The sequence below is a fragment of the Ursus arctos genome, unplaced genomic scaffold, assembly GCF_023065955.2.
Source record: "Ursus arctos isolate Adak ecotype North America unplaced genomic scaffold, UrsArc2.0 scaffold_29, whole genome shotgun sequence".
NCBI classification, from domain to species: domain Eukaryota; kingdom Metazoa; phylum Chordata; class Mammalia; order Carnivora; family Ursidae; genus Ursus; species Ursus arctos.
In genome coordinates this window covers 16,833,276-16,853,866 of record NW_026622974.1, presented here as the reverse complement: position 1 = coordinate 16,853,866, position 20,591 = coordinate 16,833,276, and the positions used below count along the sequence as shown (strand labels likewise).

The 20,591-nt window shown below is 37.7% G+C and overlaps 1 protein-coding gene across 1 annotated transcript in view; it reads right to left on the bottom strand.

The window, feature by feature from the left end:
• Positions 1–527: 527 nt before the first annotated feature.
• The window catches only part of RAB23 (RAB23, member RAS oncogene family), a 35,324-nt gene continuing 15,260 nt past the window's right edge, over positions 528–20,591 (bottom strand). The window contains exons 4-7 of the mRNA XM_026507153.4: positions 11,363–11,519; positions 9,798–9,880; positions 8,029–8,121; positions 528–4,779 (exon numbers count right to left, since the gene is read on the bottom strand). Coding sequence (XP_026362938.1) covers positions 4,640–4,779; positions 8,029–8,121; positions 9,798–9,880; positions 11,363–11,519 — 473 coding nt within the window. The 3' untranslated portion in view covers positions 528–4,639. The remainder of the gene's footprint in view (positions 4,780–8,028; positions 8,122–9,797; positions 9,881–11,362; positions 11,520–20,591) is intronic.

Sequence of the window (20,591 nt, the reverse complement as noted above, 5' to 3'; positions counted from 1 at the left end):
GAACCGTTGTGAAGTCTTTGTTAAAAATTACTTGACCATATTTGTGTGGGTGTATTTCTGGAATCCAGTCTGTTTCAATGATCTATATGTCTTATATACAGTACCCATACTGAGAGTCTCAAAATCATAGAGTCTCAGTTCTTCAACTCTGCTCTTTTACAAAATTGTTTTGTCTATCCTAGGTTCATCACATAACTTTTAGATAAACTTAAACTTTCAAATAAAAAGCCTGCTGGGATTTTGATTGGAACTGCATTGAATCTGTAGATCAATTTAGAAAGAGCTGACAACAAAATAATACTGAGTTTTCCAATCATGTACATAATATATCCATTTATTTAAATCTCCTTTAATTTCTCTCAGCAATAAGTAGCACACATTTAAATTTTAAGTGTTTGTTTATAAGTTACTCTAAGTAGTGTAATTTATAAATCTGTGTAAAAGCCATACTAGGAAATTTCAAGATTGGTTATGACATGTTGTTTTTTCTTACAATCTAACAGAAGAGCAAAGTATTCCCAATACGATTTTGAAAGTAGAAAAATCCGAGTAACATTTTAATTAGAAGAGATGAAATATGTATACATTTAATAATAACACAAAGATAGAAAATAAGAATTATAGAGGAGTCACACATACTACAATACAAAAACCAAGCAGAAAGCAAATTCAGCCTTTGATTTCTCTTGAACAATTAAAAATAACAGAAATATATTTAAGTGACAGTCACTTAAATATATGAAAAACTGAATTCTAAGAGGTATAAGAATGGAAAATAAAAAACCTTTTTATGACAACTTTTGTATCCAAGTTGGCATTCAGCATGGATAACAATCTTTTTTAAATTTTTTTTAAGATTTTAAGTATTCAATACACCCAACATGGGGCTCAAATTTACAACCCCGAGATCAAGAGTTGCATGCTCTACTGAGTGAGCCAGCCAGGCTCCCCTATGTTTTTATTTAAAATGTTCATTTATGGAGATTTCTTAAATTACTTCATTAAATGATTGCAGCATTTAATAATCAATATAACCAAGCTAAATCCTTCAACTTTGACCTTCTACTTTAATTAAAAATGACTGGTCAGAATTCCCTTTACATAAGCCTTTCATAATGTACTTGAGAGTGGATACTTTCTTTCTTTTTTTTTTTTTTACATATATAATCCCAATTCAAAAGCTTTTCTTCATATTTTTAATTATTTAATTTTTTGGATGAAACTATCGAATATACACTTAAATATGATTAAATCAGTCTTTTAGAATACTGCCCTCCCCATAATTTCAGATGAGCAATTAGGCTTTTGATTGAAAAATAGTTATTCTTTATTTAATTTTAATTCTTTTTAAAACAAATGCATCAAATAAGAAATCAATATTATGTGAGAACATTTATAAGCTGAAAATGTTCTTAGCAGTAATTCCTCCATAAAATATAACTGCATATATACAGCAGTATCAAATCCATCCATATATATTAGACTGTAAAGTACAATGGAAGATAGCACATCTTTTTATGTCGGGGCTATATAAACATAGTAGTTACAAAACGGGACAGAAAATGGCTTTGCTGCTATCGACTATGTGACTTTGACAAACTTATCTTAGCTCTTCATTCTCCTCCTCTTTTGAAAAAAAGGGAAGGAATAATACTCACCTCCATAGAATTGTTGTTTGCAAGGTACTTTGTATAGTTCCCACCTGATGATATAAGTACTAAAATAATGGCAACGAATTTCATCTTATGGCGCTAATAACGATAAAATACAGTTGATCGTTGAACAACACAGGGATTAGGGGCACCGACCCCTGCACAGTGGAAAATCCAAGTATAACTTTTGACCCCCCCCAAAACTTAACTACTAATAGCCTACAGTTGACTGAAAGCCCTACCAATAACATAAGCTATTAACAAATGTTTTGTATGTTGTAGGTATTATATAACGCATTCTTATCACAAAGTAAGCCAGAGAAAAGAAAATATCATTAAGAAAACCATAAGGAAGAGAAAATACATATACAGTACTGTAAAAAATCTGCATATAATTGGACCCACGCAGTTCAAACTGGCATTGTTCAAGCGTCAACAGTATATTGCCTTATCTGGGCTACTCTGTAAGCTATTTAATTTGCTAGGCCAACTGAGAGAGGAAAGGAAAGCTGAGGAACTCTGCAATATGGCAGTTATCCCACAGCTCTCTGTCTGTATACTAAAAACCAGCCATCCCAGAAAAAAGTACATTAGAGCACAAACGCATAAACGACATCCCGGAGTCTTACACAATGTTTTCTTTAGTATCATTATTCATTACAAATTAACAGTAAAGTTATTTAAAAGAATTAAGGGTCCGGGAGGGGATTTAATGTCAAATTTGGAGGTTTTAGAATTAAACTGAGAAAGTATTTAACATATCACTATGACCGATTTTCAGATCTACTTAGTTATTTAAAATAACCAATTATGGTTAGGTTTAAAATACACAAATGCAAATAAAAATTCAAATGTGTAACAAAAGATCTCTCTTCAGTTCCTATAAAAAGAAAAAAGGACAAAACTAAATACATAAAATTATATTACAAATATCAGGAAACTTCAACCATCAACAGTGATTATCTTTTTATATAGAAAAGTAGCAATTTCTTACCCACACACATTTAATTAATATGAAATAGAACTACAACATATTACGTAACATGATTTTTTTTTTTTTTTTTTTTTTTTGGCTACTAAAGGCCACAAAACTATTTGCCGTGAAATATGTTTTGTGCAAAATTTAAAGAGACTGTATTTGAACAGAGTAGAAAAGGAAAGAGGAATCATTAACTAGTACCCATTGTTAGGAATGGAGTCCCCACCCCGCCAACATCTATTCCACTGCCAGCAATGGGAGTGGAAACAACTGGTGACATAAAAATTAACATTTTATATTACTTTAAAATAGATAATGCCAGATTATTTCAATATTACGAAGAGCAAGCATTCACTCTTGACCATTTAGCAAGGACATGCCCCAGAAAATTCTATTATCTTCTCAACATTAATCTGGACAGAGGGATGAGGACTGTGCAGACAGAAGACTTAAAAAGAGAGAGAGAAAACATACAGAGGAAATGCACACAACATTATGCCTTTAGTACAAATAATGGAAAACAACTTTTATGACACATTTTCCAAGAAAAGTTATTTTCACGTGCCTTGAAATCCTGTAAAAACCAGGAATAGAGCAAGGGGTTAAACACAAAGTCACTGATGAATGCTAATCACTTTTTAACAGGAGTCATGCAATTATTATCTTAGTTGGAAAGCTAGTGTCCCAAGTCACAAAATTAATGCTCTGCCACATGATTACATATGAAAATCAGTTCTTAAAAGAAACTATCTCGCATTTGGTGCTGACAGAGCTCTTGAGAGAGTGCTATACAAACTGAAGTTTATAGAAATTTTCAAGTGATCATCCTAAAATGCCATACAAAAACGTGTGAACGCAAAGATGCTTTAGAGTTGCAGGACATTACAAAATCCGTAATGCAGATGAAGCCAAAAGATCGTCTCTTCTGCATTTAAAAAAATGGTTAGCATAATCTTATCAGTTCAAAATTGCATTTTCAGTCAGCAGCAAAAAGTGCCAGATGCACCACGGCCCTTCACAGGCCCCCTAACCGCAGGGGTGCTGGGCCCTCGATAGGGCTCGGCCAGCGCAAGCTCCCCGTGCTCATGGATGCACACAGGAGAAAGATTCCGCAAAAGTCTCACCTGGGAGATACTCTAGCATTAAAACATTGATACTCCTCTTTTACCTACCCTGTCAGGGAGGAAAACTGCTTTTAAAAGATATTATAAACAATATAAATTCTGATAGTAAAGCACTGTAAAAATTAGGTATGATATTTTTGGCACAAAGCACTTTTAAAATCTGAGCTCATTTTGCAAAATATATGTCTGGAATTCCCTTGTTTGAAAATAAAAACTTTTTACATACACACAATGTGTAAATGACTTTATGAATGAATTAGATTCTATGTTTCCTTAAATACTGAACGTACCTTCAGTATACTTCAGTACCAGACACCTGCATGCATACCTCCACATTCTACATCATACAGATATTGCACAAGTAACATTGCCAAAATACACACTCAGGCAGTCTGGCAAGACTTAGGGTTTACCTTTCAATATTATTTTTTTGTATGTATTTGGATTCAATACTACTTTCCAGAAAAGCTATACGACCAATTTCAGAAATACAATGCTTGCTATCTTTCCTGGACCAATATTAAAATCTGTACCAATATATTCAGGCATTCCACTTATGTTTTCCAGCACTTAAAAATTCAGCAAAACCTGTTTTTGACATTTCTTATAGCATTCCTTCAAAAACAGGAGAAGCTTCGTCTGATGTAAGAAAATTAAAATGAGTCCACAAGGCAGTAATTTTTCCACCAAAGATCCCACTCCACCTGAAAAGCACTGCAGAACAATATTTAAGTCTGTCAACTTTCACAGAGCCATTAGGTGCAAAGTCTGCTAAAAAAAAAAAAAAAAGAAAAAAGAAAAAACTTGTAACATACCATGACAGCTGGATGTATTTCTTACTGAATTACACAATATAATTCAATTTTTTTCCTCCCTAGAATGTTTTAGGGTATGCTACAGCTGCTAAAAGGATTTCTGTTTTTCTTGGTCCTCTGTTTGTTGGGTCTAAGATTGATGACATCTCCACCATTAAGGGTACTTGAATTTTGACCCGAGTGACTTCCAGTAGATGTATTAAAGACACCTGTATAAATTGAGGGAAAACAGGGAGAGTGATACTGAGATAGTTCAGGGTTACCAACTGCAGACAGTGCATCCAGCATCTTAGTAAATCAGTAATATTTTCAATATTTACAATTTTAAGCTTTTATTTTCATTTCATTTATTTTAAAAAAAATTTTCTTTAAGTAAACTCTACCCCCACCTTTTTAAGTAAATAGGGGCTCGAACTCATGACCCTGAGATCAGGAGCTGCAAGCTCTACCAACTAAGTCAGCCAGGTGTCCCACGTTGAATTTATTTTTAGTAGCCAATACACATTGTTTGTCAAAGTTCAAAAGGTACAAAAGGGATTAAAGTCTCCCTTCCAAATCACCAGTTTCCCTTCCCTAAGGCACATGTTTTACCATTGTTCCTATGTATCCTCCTAGAGATACTTTATGCATATTTAAGCAAAAATGCCTACACATTCTTTTTTCTCCCTTAATTACCAAAATGATGATTAACTATACACACTGTTCTGCATCTTTCCCCTATCAACCTACTTCTGAAATTTGCAATCAGTAAATATGATCATTTTAATAATTTCACTTATCTTTTACATCATATAATTTCCTCAAGAATACCAGATTTGTACTGACAACAGTATTTGTGAGTTTTTATGTTAATAAAAACACTGCATACGTAAAAGCTGTAGTCATGCAGAATTTTCCTATCTTGGCTAAACCAACAATGAAATGGTCTACAGATAATTAAACTGATAAGTAGATAAAAGGATGAACTAAAAGAAAACTTTTAACTATTACAGTTTCCATTTTGAACTGTGCTGCTCTTAAACTATAATCTCTAATTTACAAACTACTTATCATCCATGAGAGACAAAAGTCTGGGCCAGAGACACTGTCAGCGATACAAAGATGACTGAGACCAATTCCCGCCCACGAGTTTACAACCCGGTGAGTGAGGTGAGGTAGTATACAAGTAAGAAATGCTACAGATACTCTGCCTTAAGTGCCATAAAAAGACCCAAGATCCCACAGATGGTTCCAAGGAAGGACCAATTAAAGCTACCGTGTAAAAAGGACAAACTGGGGGAGCCCGGGTGGCTCAGTTGTTAAGCGTCTGCCTTCGGCTCAGGGTGTGATCCTAGTGTTCTGGGACTGAGCCCCGCATGGGGCTCCCTGCCCTGCTGGGAGCCTGCTTCTTCCTCTCCCACTACCCCTGCTTGTGTTCCCTCTCTCGCTGGCTGTCTCTCTCTGTCAAATAAATAAATAAAAGCTTTAAAAAAAAGGAAAAAGAAAAAGAAAGGACAAACATAAAAAAGGTAGACCGGGCCAGCTGGCAGCACACCGCACTCAGACTGCTCTTTGTTTAGAAGAAAAGCAGAGTGGCCATGGCTTTCTCTAGATACATAGCGAGCAGAGAAAGCTTTCTAGACAGTCCTTGAGGAATGAATAGTTCTTTGACAGGGATGGGAAAGAGAGAGGTCATTCCTGATGGAAGAACCAAAATAAGCAAAAATGAAGAAGACAGTACAGGAATGTTTAAGAAGCAGCAAGACCTCCGGCAGAACTGGAAAACGGGATACGTATAAAATAGTGGGGCATAAGGCCACACAGAAGGATAGATGATATTGTCTTTAGATCTCAGAATAAAGACAGCTGCATTTAATCTTCTCTACAATACGACTCAATCAAAGGGCTTTACACGGCAAACTGGAAGAGACAAGAATGGAGCCCAGAAGACAAGACCAGACAGAAGCTCATTACAACTGTCCTATTTTGTTCCCAGAGCATTTGAGGTGTCTGACAGAAAGAACATATGCAATAAAAATGGCAAAATAACAACAAAAAAGAAGCCAGAATCAAGGGGGAAAAAGTTAATAGAGGTCAAGAAAACAATATATGTGATTACATGTATGTAGTGGGGGGTTGGGACAGAATACAGATATGAAGTCTCTAAGAGACTACACAGGAGCTTTAGAAACAGAAAATTTGGACCTCAACTTCCTGGAAACCAAAGCAAAGAGTAAGACATGTTCAGTCAGTTATTGTTATAGAGAAGACAACATACTTATTCTTCAGGAAATGTTAGACTTTGTAGACATTTATTTATTTTTTATTTTTTTAAAGATTTTATTATCTACTTGAGAGAGAGAGAAGGCATAAGAGGGAGTGAGCATGAGCAGGGGGGAGGGGTAGAAGGAGAAGCAGACTCCCCACTGAGCAGGGACCCTGATGTGGAACTCGATTCCAGACTCAGGGATTATGACTTGAGCAGAAGGCAGACGCTTAACCCACTGACCCACCCAGGTGCCTCTCTGTAGGCATTTAGCATTACAAAAAAAAAAAAAAAAAAAAAAATCAGTAAAGTGTATGGAAACAGTACAAGTATAGAGTCAGAAGAACAAGTGTTAAGACCTCCTTTATACATAGGACAGATCTTTATAAAAAGTCTTTATCTCTGCTGTCTTAATATATAAAACGGCTTTAGAAAATTCAATAGTAAAAAAAATCTTTTAACTCAATATACCTTTTAAAATGAGACCTGATACTAAGTTTAGTAATTGCTGATCTAATATTTTCTAATCACATTTCTTAAAGAAATGAACATATTATATTAAAAAAAAAAATAGGGGGCACCTGGGTGGCACAGCGGTTAAGCGTCTGCCTTCGGCTCAGGGCGTGATCCCAGCGTTATGGGATCGAGCCCCACATCAGGCTCCTCCACTATGAGCCTGCTTCTTCCTCTCCCACTCCCCCTGCTTGTGTTCCCTCTCTCGTTGGCTGTCTCTATCTCTATCAAATAAATAAATAAAATCTTTAAAAAAAAAAAAATAGTAGGGGCGCCTGGGTAGCTCAGTCAGTTAAGCATCCACTCTTGATTTCCTCTCAGGTCATCCTCTTGGGGTCCTGAGATTAAGCCCTGCATCAGGCCCTCCACTCAATGTGGAGTCTGCTTATCTCTCTCCCTCTATCCCTCTCCCCCCAACTTGCTCTCTCTCTTTAAAATAAATAAATAAATCTTTTTTAAAAAAACAATAAATATGAGTGCCTGGGTAGCTCAGTTGGTTAAGCACACGATTCTTGATCTCAGCTCAGGTCTTGATCTCAGGGTTTTGAGTTCAAGCTCTGTACTGGGCTCTATGTTGGGCATAGAGCCTACTTAAAAAATTTTTTTAAAGATATTAAAAAAATAATAATAAACATGATAATAATGAATGGAAAATAAATTTACTAGGTAAACATGGGATTAAAATTACTTGGGTACTTACCAATTTTGTTACTACTTGAATGCATTAATTCTGGATCCTCAGCTATTTGCTGTTTGAGTTTTTGAAGATATTTTTCAGCCAAATATTTAAAAACTAGAAGAAAAACAAAAACAAAAATCTTACCAAGTCACTATATTTTATGCATGTAAAATCTATTGCTTTATATCACTCACTATAATATTGTATACTTGCCAAAAACATTTTATTTTTGAAATAATTATATTCTTTCATCCATCCTTACTAAACACATTTAAAATTAAATTGGAAGTATATAATCTAGTTGAAAAAATTCAACTTTTAAAAATTAATTGAGCAGGGGCACCTGGGCAGCTCAGTTAGTTACACATCTGCCTTCAGCTCAGGTCATGATCCCAGGGTCCTAGGATCGAGCCCCGCGTTGGGCTCCCTGCTCTGCGGGAAGCCTGCTTCTCCCTCTCCCGCTGCCTGCCGCTCCCCCTGCTTGTGCTCCCTTTCTCTCTGTCAAATAAATAAATAAAATCTTTAAAAAAAATTATTTGAGCAATACCTAAGTACAATGGTCATAATAAATATATACGGCATTTTATTAGCAAAGAAATGAAATTATACTTGTAGTCATTAGTTTTAGGTACTTGAATAGGGATCAACATTCAGCAACACTACACTAACTCTGTCTTGAAAAGATGTCTCCTTTCTTAAAAGATTTTATTTATTTTTGAGAGAGAGAGAGTATGCACGCAAGAGCACGAGTGGGGTGAGGGGAGGGGGGGAGGGGGTGGGCGGGCAGGCAGAGGGACAGAGGCAGAAGCAGACTCCCGGCTGAGCAGGGAGCCAGATGCTAAACTGGATCCCAGGACTGTGGGGTCAAGACCTGAGCCTAAGACAGATGCTTAACCAACTGAGCTACCCAGGTGCCCAAGATGTCTCCTTTTTTTAGGTGAAAAAAACTATGCAGACGACACCTGAGCGACAATCAAGTTGCAATCTAATAAAATAAGTAGCAGTTCTGGAATAAGAAAAATAATCATCTTTCTCTACTCTCACTTTCTTAAACTGGGAAATATTACTAAACGAATTAAGGTCAGGGGTGCCTGGCTGGCTCAGTCGGTAGAGCATGGGACTCTTGACCTAGGGGTCATAAGTTTGAGCCCCACGCAGGGGATGGAGATTACTCAAAAAAACAAAACAAAAAAAACAACCCAAAAAACAATCAGGGGCGCCTGGGTGGCTCAAGCGGTTGGGCGCCCGCCTCTTGGTTTTGGCTGAGGCTATTATCTCATGGGTTGTGGGACTGAGCACCGAATTGGGCTCTGCACTCGACTCAGCAGGGAGTCTGCTTGATAATTCTCTCCCTCTGCCCCTCCCTGCTCTCGCTCTCTCAAATAAATAAATCTTTTTAAAAACACACACAAACAACAAATTAAGGTCACTGTAACTACCTAATGGAATATGCACTATGGAGGAGTTCTCAAATAAGTCAGTAACTTTAAAAGGTATGCATGAAAAACACATACATGCATACACACTCATATATACACAGTTGTATTTTTAAAGATAAAAAACAAAACAAAACCCATCAAAGTTTTGCTATAGAGAGTAACAAGTATTCAGAGTCATTGGTAATTAGTTAAGGACTCTAAGAAGTATCATGCCTTTAAATTTTACTTGATTTTTAACAAGAAAATTCTGTTCTTATTACATATGTGATTTCTGGAAACCACAATAGAAAAAAACATAAGAAGAATAAAACAAACTTCCTGTTATTAATTTCTTTTTTAAAGGCAGTTTACCTTCAGTCACATTTAGATCTTCTTTCACGGATGTTCTGTAGAATCTTAGCTTTAACTTTTTTGCCAGCGCCTCAGCTTCCTCACTATATATTGATTAAAAAAAAAAAAAGGCACTTATAAAGGTACTTTCTGATAGTTTGTTTCTAAAAATTATTTTTATTACATTTACCTAATACAGCTTGGGGATGGGGGTGTCAGACCTTCCAGACCAGCTAAAAGGTATGTTCTTAGTGCTTAGACAGGATTTTTAGTTTTCAGTACTCTTGGGGGATAAACACCATTATACTGTCACTTCTATACTCACTAAACTCTAGCCTTAAAATGGCTAAATATCACTTTTCTTTATATAATAATTTCCTTTCTTGTTTTTAAAAACATTTGAATTTAATTGCACTCTGAAGATCTTACACTGCATTCCTTACTTTACTCTTATTGGCTATGAAATTACTTTGCTGCCAAAGTCATTATATTAACAACTGTGTCTAGGAGAGCAGACTGCTAATTTTAGTTTTATTATGACTCCTGATCTTAGTTTTATTAAGACAGTAGTAGCTGTGCTCTAAAACTGTTCCCGATGGTTCCACCTCACCCCCCACCTTCTTCTTGGTCTTCACACCCTCGTGTAGCCTCTTCCTACACTGTAATCAAGCTTAGTCTGTATGATCGATAATACACAGAAGGGACAGTATGTGACTTCTGACATGAGGTCACAAGAGACATTACGGCTTCTGCTTTGCCCTGTCTTGAATCCCCTGACTGGGGGAAGCCGGCTGCCATGCTGTGCCGCCACTCAAGCAGCCCCAGGGAGAGGTCCGTGTGGCAAGGAACTAAGGCCTCCTGACAACAGCCAAGCGAGGGAGCCCTCCCGGAAGTGGATCCTCCAGCCCCGGTCAGCCTTTACACGACTCCGTCCTGGGCAATATCGTTGACTGCAAGTTCATGAAAAACCTAAAGCAGAATTACCTGGCTAATCCACTCTCAAATTCCTGACCCACAGAAACTGAAATAATAAATTTTTGTTGTTTTAAGCCACTACGTTTTGGGTTAATTGGTTTTACAGCAACAGATAACTAATATAAGAACATACGAAAAAAATTAGATAAAAACCAAAGATTTTCAAAGCTAGCAAATACTTACAGGCAGAAATTATCTAGATGCTCCGTTCACAAATATGAGCATAATATATCTGAATACACAAAACAATATGAATCTGAACTACTTACCCATTTAAACTCATCAACAGAGGATAGCTACTTGCTCTAGACATTGAAACATACAGGGATGTTTTTCTCAACATTCTTATTACATCTAGATTTGATTTAACATCAAGAGCTGGATTTGTGGTATAAGACCTAAAACTGGAATTCTAAAAGGGCCTTCAAAAATTTATTTCCTTTAATCTTCTCTACTTATGATTCCATGTGAACTTTTTTTAACCCAAACCAGTCACAGAATAGCTCACAGTCTCTATAAAAGGTTTCCTAAATTTTTAAAATCTCTCCAAAATTAAAACAGGTTTTAACTTTACAGAATTACCACCTCCCCCTCAAAAGTAGACATCTTACTTCTTTATACAAGAATCATCCAAGAGATCAATCTTGTTTTGCACAAGTACCGTTGGTATATCTCCAACTTCAGCTACTACTTTCTCTCTCCAACTGGAAATTGCTTCAAAAGATTCCCTGTCTGTGGTAGAAAATACAAGCACACAAGCCTGGGCTCCTGTAAGGTCACAAAATAAAAATGTCATTTACATTAATGAAGCAATCCTATACAGGATGAGGGCAACTTTTACCTATTCAAACAATTTTTTTATTGAAGTATAATTAAGATACGATGTTATATTAGTTATAGGCACTATTTTCTAATTCTAAGAACCACTGGTTCTCAAAATTGTGTGTAAGTGTCAAAGTACCATCAAAACTATACATTCTTATTAACTAACTGTTAAATAAAAGCTTGGAGGGAAAAAAAACTGTACACATTCTTTTTAGAACACCATGAAATACTGATATATTGAATATTATAAAAGCAAAAGAGAACAGTAAACTAAGTATGAATGATAAGACTATTGCCAAGTTCTTCCTATTTATCTATCATTTGCTTCTGAATTTCTTTTACCACAGATTTAAGAAAAATCCATGAGGAAAAAAATCATAATTTTCTCATTCTATTTGCTTTTTAAAATAACTTTATTATTTTATTTTAGTAGCAGAATACCAGTGATGTTAACAAACATAGCTGAAGAATCATTGCCAAAAGTTAAAAACATATACATATTTAAAAGAGAGGAAAAAGTTTAATTTCATTTTTTATCCTGTTTAACTGCATAATTCCAATGCTCAATGACAATATTTTAACACTTGATTATCACATTAGGTTGATAATATCTAAGATTAAAAATAAGCAGCAACCTTCCGAAAGAAGCCCTTTTGTTTCTTTTTAAGTAGGCTCCATGCCCAACGTAGGGCTTGAACTCACGAGCCTCAGATCAGGAGTCACGTGCCCTACTAACTGAGCCAGCCAGGGGCCCCTGAAAGTTCTTTTATAAATGATTGGGTGTTGAATCAATGAGGCAGCATAGTGACAAAAGCAGATACAGAGTCAACAAGAGAAAACTGTCCTGGGGTCAAGAGGATTTCCTGGAATCAAAGCATGTTTTCTTACTGTTACTCCTTCCTTCCAAATCTCTCAGGTATAAGAGTTTCCTACTAAGACTCAAAACATACATACCTGGGCCACCTAAGACACTCCAAGGCCAAAAAAGGTCTTTATAGCAATATTGGGAAGAGTGTAGTAGAAAGCACAAGAGCACGAAAGAGAAAAACCAGCAATTCACCACTAATACAAAAGCAGAGGCTTCATATGGGAAAATCTTCCCTACTCTAAAACAGGTTTTAAACCAAAGGACATATTAATTACAAAAACTGTCTAACACAAAATTGGGGCAGGGGATAGGGTACAACACAGACAGAAGCACCCTAACACTTTCCAGGAATTTAAGGAGAAATAAAACTGACGATGGGTGCCTGGGTGTTCAGTCGGTTGAGTGTCAGACTCTTGTTGGCTCAGGTCATGATCTCAGGGTCGTGAGATTGAGCCCCGTGTCTGGCTCCATACCCAGATTCTCTCTCTCCCTTTCCCTCTGCCCCACCTCTCTCTCTCTCTCTCTCTCTCTCTCTCTCTCTCAAAAAAACAAAACAAAACAAAAAACCCAACACTGACAAGATCACACTAGATACTAGTAAGTAAATTTATATTTACTTGAACTCTAATATTAACTTAAACTATAAATAAAACATTGTTTAGGGGCGCCTGGGTGGCACAGCGGTTAAGCGTCTGTCTTCGGCTCAGGGCGTGATCCCAGCGTTATGGGATCGAGCCCCACATCAGGCTCCTCCGCTATGAGCCTGCTTCTTCCTCTCCCACTCCCCCTGCTTGTGTTCCCTCTCTTGCTGGCTGTCTCTATCTCTGTCGAATAAATAAAGAAAATCTTTAAAAAAAAAACACATTGTTTAATTTTACTTTGACTAGGAAACTGGGTTTTTTTAAGATTTTATTTTTAAGTAATCTCTACACCCAACATGGGGCTCAAACTCACAACACTGAGATCAAGAGTCTCGTGCTCTACTGACTGGGCCAGACAGGCACCCCAAGAAACTGTTCTTTATTATAAAACTCTAATAGCTTTAAACCTAGAATTTTATATCCAGTCAACTGTTCTTTGAATTTGAGGGTCCATTAGGGTATTTCCAGGGATACAAAGTCTTACACACTTTAAGAAAAACCAAAAAAACCACAAAAAAACCCAAAAAACTCTTAAAGTTTTTTGTTTTTGTTTCTTTAAAGATTTTATTTATTTATTTGACAGAGAGAAAGACAGCCAGTGAGAGAGGGAACACAAGCAGGGGGAGTGGGAGAGGAAGAAGCAGGCCCCCAGCAGAGCAGGGAGCCCGATGCGGGGCTTGATCCCAGGACCCTGGGATCACGCCCTGAGCCGAAGGCAGACGCTTAATGACTGACCCACCCAGGTGCCCGGAGGAAGCATATTTTAATAATAATGCATAAAAAAACAAAGCAGATGGTCCCAAAGATATGGGCAGCAAGAATGATCAACTAAGAAAAGCAAAATGTTGTTTAAAAAATCTTTCTTTCTTTCTAAGATTTTATTTTTAAGTAATCTCTACACCCAATGTGGGGTTCGAACTCATAATCCAGAGATCAAGAGTTGCATGTTCTAGGGACTGAGCCAGTCAGGCGCCCCAAAATGTTTAAAATATCAATGATCCATGGATAAAAGAAAAAGTATGTCCATAACAACCCCAAAATCATTTAGTGGGAGACTGAGTAGGCCGACAAAGGAATGTGGGAAAGTACTAAAGTGCCAGTTTAAAGAGAAGGAAGAGGTACTGTTAAATAAGTTTAAGCAATCAAGGCAGGTAAATAAACACAAATATCGGTAGAGACACTTGAATTTCACTGTAGCTGTGGACAGTTCCTGCCTGTTCTTAATATCCTCAAAGCATATGCTGCAGGTGGCACTCGGCCTTTTTTTTTCCAAGATTTTATTTAGGTATTTGAGAGACAGAGAGAGAGCACGAGCAGCGGGAGGGGCAGAGGGAGAGAGAGGGGGAGAAGCAGGCTCCCCGCTGAGGGTGGAGCCCGATGCGGGGCTCGATCCCAGGACCCCAACATCATGGCCTGAGTCAAAGGCAGATGCTTAACTGACTGAGCCACCCGGGCTCCCCACACTAGCTTTTCTGCATCGGGGCTTTTTCTGATGCTTCAGAAAGACCCTTGGGCTAGCCCATCCTAAGGGGAACTCATACCTCTGGGGAGAAACTGAATGTATGGGAGATGGGATAAAACCTCAGCCTCACTTTGGTGGGACCATCTTGAGTCATGGCTACATGGTTCCTCACAGGGATGGATTCCCCAATTGCCTATGGTAATAATTAGCTCATTAATGCACTCTTCATAGGTTTTTCTCCCTTTTCTCCCCAGTGTCTCACTTCTTCTTCCTGGGATCACCTACCAAATAAACCAGCCCCACGAAGTTGTGCCAAGAACTGTTTTGTGGCTTACTTTCGCAGATACAATATTCTGAGAAACGATGGGCAACAACTTGTTTTAATTTCCCCTAACTGAATACTATTATCCATACATACAAACACCCTGTGAAATTGTGATGCATTATGGTTCTTTTCTGCTTAGGAACCCCCCTCCTTCAAAAAAAAAGCCCTTTCTAATATATACTTTAAAAAGTTAAAGACCCTTTATACAAAATTTTGACTGAGGTACTAATAAAACAGATGACAAACACCAGATTCCAAATATGTGTGGAAAGATCATTCTTTGCAGAATTTACAAAGAAAATAACCATAAATCCATTATGCAACTTTGGAATTCCCTCACAAGCACTTCAAGAAATTTTTTTTTTTTTTTTTTTTAAGAATTGAGAAGACGGGGAAAGGATTTCTTTAGAGAAAGTGCTGTCCACACCAACCCTTCTCTCTCTCTCTCTCTCTTTTTTAAAGATTTTATTTACTTACTTATTTGAGAGATAGAGAAAAAGAGCAGGGCAGCGGGTGTGGGGGGGAAGCAGAGGGAGAGGGACAAGCAGACTCCCCACTGAGCAGGGAGCCCAACATGGGGCTCCATCCCATGACCCTGAGATCATGACCTGAGCCAAAATCAAGAGTCAGACGCTTAACTGACTGCCCCCGTTCTCTTTTAAGGTGGGGTGCTATGGGGGAGAGTACTATCATTACCTCCTTCATCTCAACCTAGAAGGAATGGGCCTCAGCAAGACCACTTAAGTAGCTTGGTATGTGTTCCCAGCAACTGGGGAACACTCTGGACTCACGGTGTCTTGATTCAAGCCTAAGAGAGATTCAGTGGCTGGCAACAGGAGCAAAAAGGCAAGAACAACAGACAAAAAGAAAAGAGCTGCCTTTAGGAGTAACTGTGCTCCTGCCAATGGCAAGACAAAGAACGCACAGGAATCTCACATGGATAGAGGTGACCCACATCTAAGAGACAAGCTAGCATGGATTCATTTTAACTCACGTCCCATAGAACTGCTTATTGGATGATGGGAGTTGAGCATAAAGGAGCGTAGAGGTAGAATGCAACTCCCACGAAGGGGAGGAAGGGGGAAAAGCAACAGCAAGACTCAACTATACATGTGCCCAGAAGAAATATCCCCGAAAATGGGAACCTTGGTGGAATCCAGGACAATCCCCTAGAGAAAGAATGATCTTTGAAAACCTACCCCCCAGAGGGGCCCAACATCAGACAATAGCACCTGCAAGAGTGCTCCCGTCTGGGGCGCCTGGCTGGCTCAGTCGGTAGAGCATGGGACACTTAATCTCAGGGTTGTGAGTTTGAGCCCCATGTTGGGTGCAGAGATTACTCAAAAAAAAAAAAAAAAAAAAAAGAGTGCCTTTGTCTCCCAATTCCCTTTCGTCCTGGGCCTGACTGCGGAGGAGGAAGACACATATCTAGCAAGTCAAAGAAAAGTGAGAGGACAGAAGCAACCAATATTCTCTTCCCAGACCACAGATACTGACTGGCCTATTAAAACTCCAGAGAAGATAAGATATTTAATGCTAAATTATATTTGTAGTTTTGATTAATACACAAGACTGGCTATTCTAACTGCCAAATTGAGATTATGTTTATGACTAGAAATAACTATGAAGCAGTTGAGAAAAACTACTTGAGAGTGACCAGAAAAGACATGAGCTGAAGGGAGTTTTCTTTGAGGGTCAAGAAAGAACTTCCCCTCCTCCTACTGCCTACTAAAAACAAAGGGATGGGGATGCCTGGGTGGCTCGGTCAGTTAAGCGTCTGCCTTCGGCTCAGGTCATGATCCCAAGTTGAATGTTGGTATCTTCATGAGCTCTGTTCAACATACCAACTACTAAAAATATTATTTAAAAAAAAAATTATTTATTTGAGAGAGAGAGAGAGTACGAGGGGGGGGAAATGGCAGAGGGAGAGGGAAAAGCAGGTTCCCTGCTGAGCAGAGAGCCCAACGTGGGGCTCGATCCCAGGACCCTGGGATCAAGACCTGAGCCAAAGGCAGACGCTTAACCGACTGAACCACCAGGTGCCCCTACTATAAATGTTCTTTTTTTTTTTTTTTTTTTAAGATTTTATTTTATTTATGTGACAGAGAGACAGCCAGTGAGAGAGGGAACACAAGCAGGGGGAGTGGGAGAGGAAGAAGCAGGCTCCCAGCCGAGGAGCCCGATGTGGGACTCGATCCCGGAACGCCGGGATCACGCCCTGAGCCGAAGGCAGACGCTTTAACGACTGCGCTACCCAGGCGCCCCCCTACTATAAATGTTCTTAATTGAAAAATGATCCTATACTGTTATCCAATTTCTTTTTCTTCCTTTGACCTCCAGTTCTGTGTTGGTACCAGTCATCTTTAAGAAAGTTAATAAAGTTTAAAAAAAAATGTTAATAATGCTTTAATTTCTCTGTTGCAGTCATTTGGACATATCTTACACCCTTGATATTTAAAGATAGCCAGTGTTTTCTACCCATGTTTTTAAAAAGACCTTTATTTTCCTACTGTTCAATCTTCCTTCAGTACTACCTACTCCAAGAATCACACCATTAGAAGTTACTTTGTCATCATGGATAACAGTAAACCACCCACAAAAGAATCACTTCTAATAATTAACAAACTATTCCACTTATCCACACATCAGGAATATAGACGTCTGAATAAAGTTTTGGTGTCAATTATAAGATCACCATTGGCAAGTATTTATTTCTAAATAATAAGATCTTTCAATAGAAGTTACTATTTCTGAATGCAATTCAGAAAATACTCCCCAAGACACATAATGTTTAGAGAGTAATTCTGTCCTCGAATTCTGAAAGACCCTAAAAGATGGTCTCTAGACTTTCGAGTGTGGCTGAGGACCAGCAGTGGCAGGGTCACCTGGGAGGCTGCAGAAGTGCTGAAGCTTAGAGCCACCCACAGATCTTCTAAATTAGAGACTGCATTTTAACAAGCTCCCCAGGGGATTCATGTGCACATGACAGTTTAAAAAACAATGTTCTATACAACATGGCATAAAATTGAATAAGGGCAGACCAATCAGAAACACAAGGCTTTAGAATTGTATATATTATAGTTATTCTTCTGATTTTCAATGCCTGTCCCTTATTCTTGTTGACACTCTGTATAGTGTGAAGCACAAATTATTTAATGAACCAACCTATCGCAGATTCCACGCTCATATAATTTCAAAACAAATCTAAGGGACTTGCATAGTCTAATTCTGTTCTTTAATTTTGTATTTTTAACGGAAATTTATAAATAGCTTGTGCAGAGCCATTTCATTTCCAACAATTTATATTCACTTATGTTCATGAAGGATGGTACTGAAAAAAAATGTTCCCTTCTATTTATGAGCATAATCTCAGAAAATAGGTCTCAAGTCTGTAACTTCATTTCTATATATTGTTAGTCAAAAACACTTTTTTCTTAGAAACAAATGACAACAAAAAAACTAAAATGAAAATGTTTTATATTGTACATAACTTTCTGTTCTAAGTATGGTTTCTACTGTCTAGGGTGGACTTCTTAAGAATTTAAGAGGAGTCATTTGGGAGCCCAAAAGGGTTTCTAATGTGATCTGTGCTCTTTCTTTACAAAGTCATGTTTCAACACGCTTCACTATACACCTAATGCAGCATTCTAAGAATATAACTATGCCTTTAAATGATGGCTTTTTATTTGATAGGTCTTTTAAATGAATTATTATACAATTTTTCTTCTTTAAATATAAATTTTTAAAACCTTTATGTGTTTTGAATACATTTCTAAGATATAAATCAGTAAGTCCTAATTTTATAAGGCATGGTGTTTCCATCAATAAACTGGTATCTTAACGCATTCTTCCCAGCCCTTATATTCTCTTTCTAGTCTTCGTTCCTATTTAATTACATCATCATATTTGAATCTATACTAGTAGCAGATGATTACCTGGTTGCCTAGTTGGCATCCAATTCCCCTCCCCCCTGAGAACACCTCTACCTCACTGTACAGTAGCCATATGGTTTAGGCAGGCTGAACCTACCCTCTGCTCTGGGGGAGTAGGCCCTAAGTGCACCAAGCCAATTAGGGTGATCACATCCCTCTAACTACTTACAGTGATCTGGTCAAGGGTGATCTAATCAGATAAAAGCTCAGGACTTTTGATCCATTGTTGTGGGAATTAACCCTTTCCCCCAAAGGATGTGAACAAAGCATATGGCTTTCATCTCCGATGGTAGCAACCAAGAGGAAAATCAGCACGAGGAATCCCACACAGGGAGTGAGGCAAGTCAGGGGAATCAATGAGGTTACAGGGAGGACAAACCATAAGTAAAAGCTACCCTACTTCCACCTTTCTTTGTAGTTTATTTTGAGGTTGCTTTTCTGTTCTCAGCAACCAAAAGTATTCTGCTGGAACCCCAAAGGAAAGCATGTAAGAACAGTCAATACACCATTTCATTCAATATGCCAAATTTATGTATAATTGCCACTGTTTATTCCTTAATTCATTTTGTGATGTGTTATTCTTATAACTTAGAAAAAGAAGCTGAAACTTACAGACTTTTCTCAGCACCCCATGCTCTTTGCCATTTTAACATGGTTGACTAAAAAATTACATTTTAAGAAAAGCTTTTAAGAGATAATCTATTTTTATGCTTAAGATCACTTAAAGTGTTAGGTGTAGGAGCACGTGGGTGGCTCAGTCAGCTAAGCGTCTGCCCTGGACTTAGGTCATGAGCCTGCTTCTCCCTCTCCCTCTGTCTCTCAAATAAATAAATAAAATCTTTCAAAATAAAATAAAATGTTAAGTGTAGGGAAACCAAAGCTGTTTGAAGCCTTTTAGTCCAAATGAAACAAAGTGGAAAAAAATTTAAACATCACTCACAGTAAATTAAGACAAGTAAATACTAAAAATTATGGGTCCTCTTTTTAGTTTCTGGCAAAGAAGGTTTTTTGTAGACAGTGTAAAGAGAAACTTCGACTTGTGGACAACTAAAAAGTACTAAACAAGAAGAACACAATAAGCCAGATGAGTCAAATTTTAAAAATTAAAAGATAACAATGTTGAACTTAGTCTCATGGGATAAAATTTAAGAAAGCATTAATTCCTCAACTACAGAGAAAATAAAAATATTTTTAGCTACCTGGTCTGTTTTGTTTTTTGGTTTTTTTTTAATCAAGGACCAAGTGATCTACTTAACTATACCATTTCAACATTTTCTTCTTTTTATTTATATGCAAATCAAAACATTTTTCACATTTGACAAGGTTTGCCTTTTTTCAGGTTAACCTTTATTTTGGGATAATTATAAATCAACACAGTTTTGCCTTTTTTTTTTTTTTTTTTTTTGAGAGAGAGGGATCACAGAGGCAGAGGAAAAAGCCGACTCGCTGCTGAGCAGGAAGCCCAATGTAGGGCTTGATCCTAGGACCCTGAGATCATGACCTGAGCTGAAGGCAGACGCTTAACCAACTGAGCCACCCAGGTGCCCCACACAGTTTTGCTTTTATAGATGAGAGATACACAATGGCAAATACATTCTCCAAAAAATAACCATACTGGTTAAAAAGTAATACTGCCATATCAAATTATCAAAAGCTTAAAAAGAAGAACCTAGTCTGTTAAGCATCTGCCTTTGGGTCATAATCTCGGGGTCTTGGGATAGCCTCGCTGGGCTCCCTACTCAGCAGGAGTCTGCTTGTTCCTCTCCTCTGCCCCTTCCCCCTGCTCT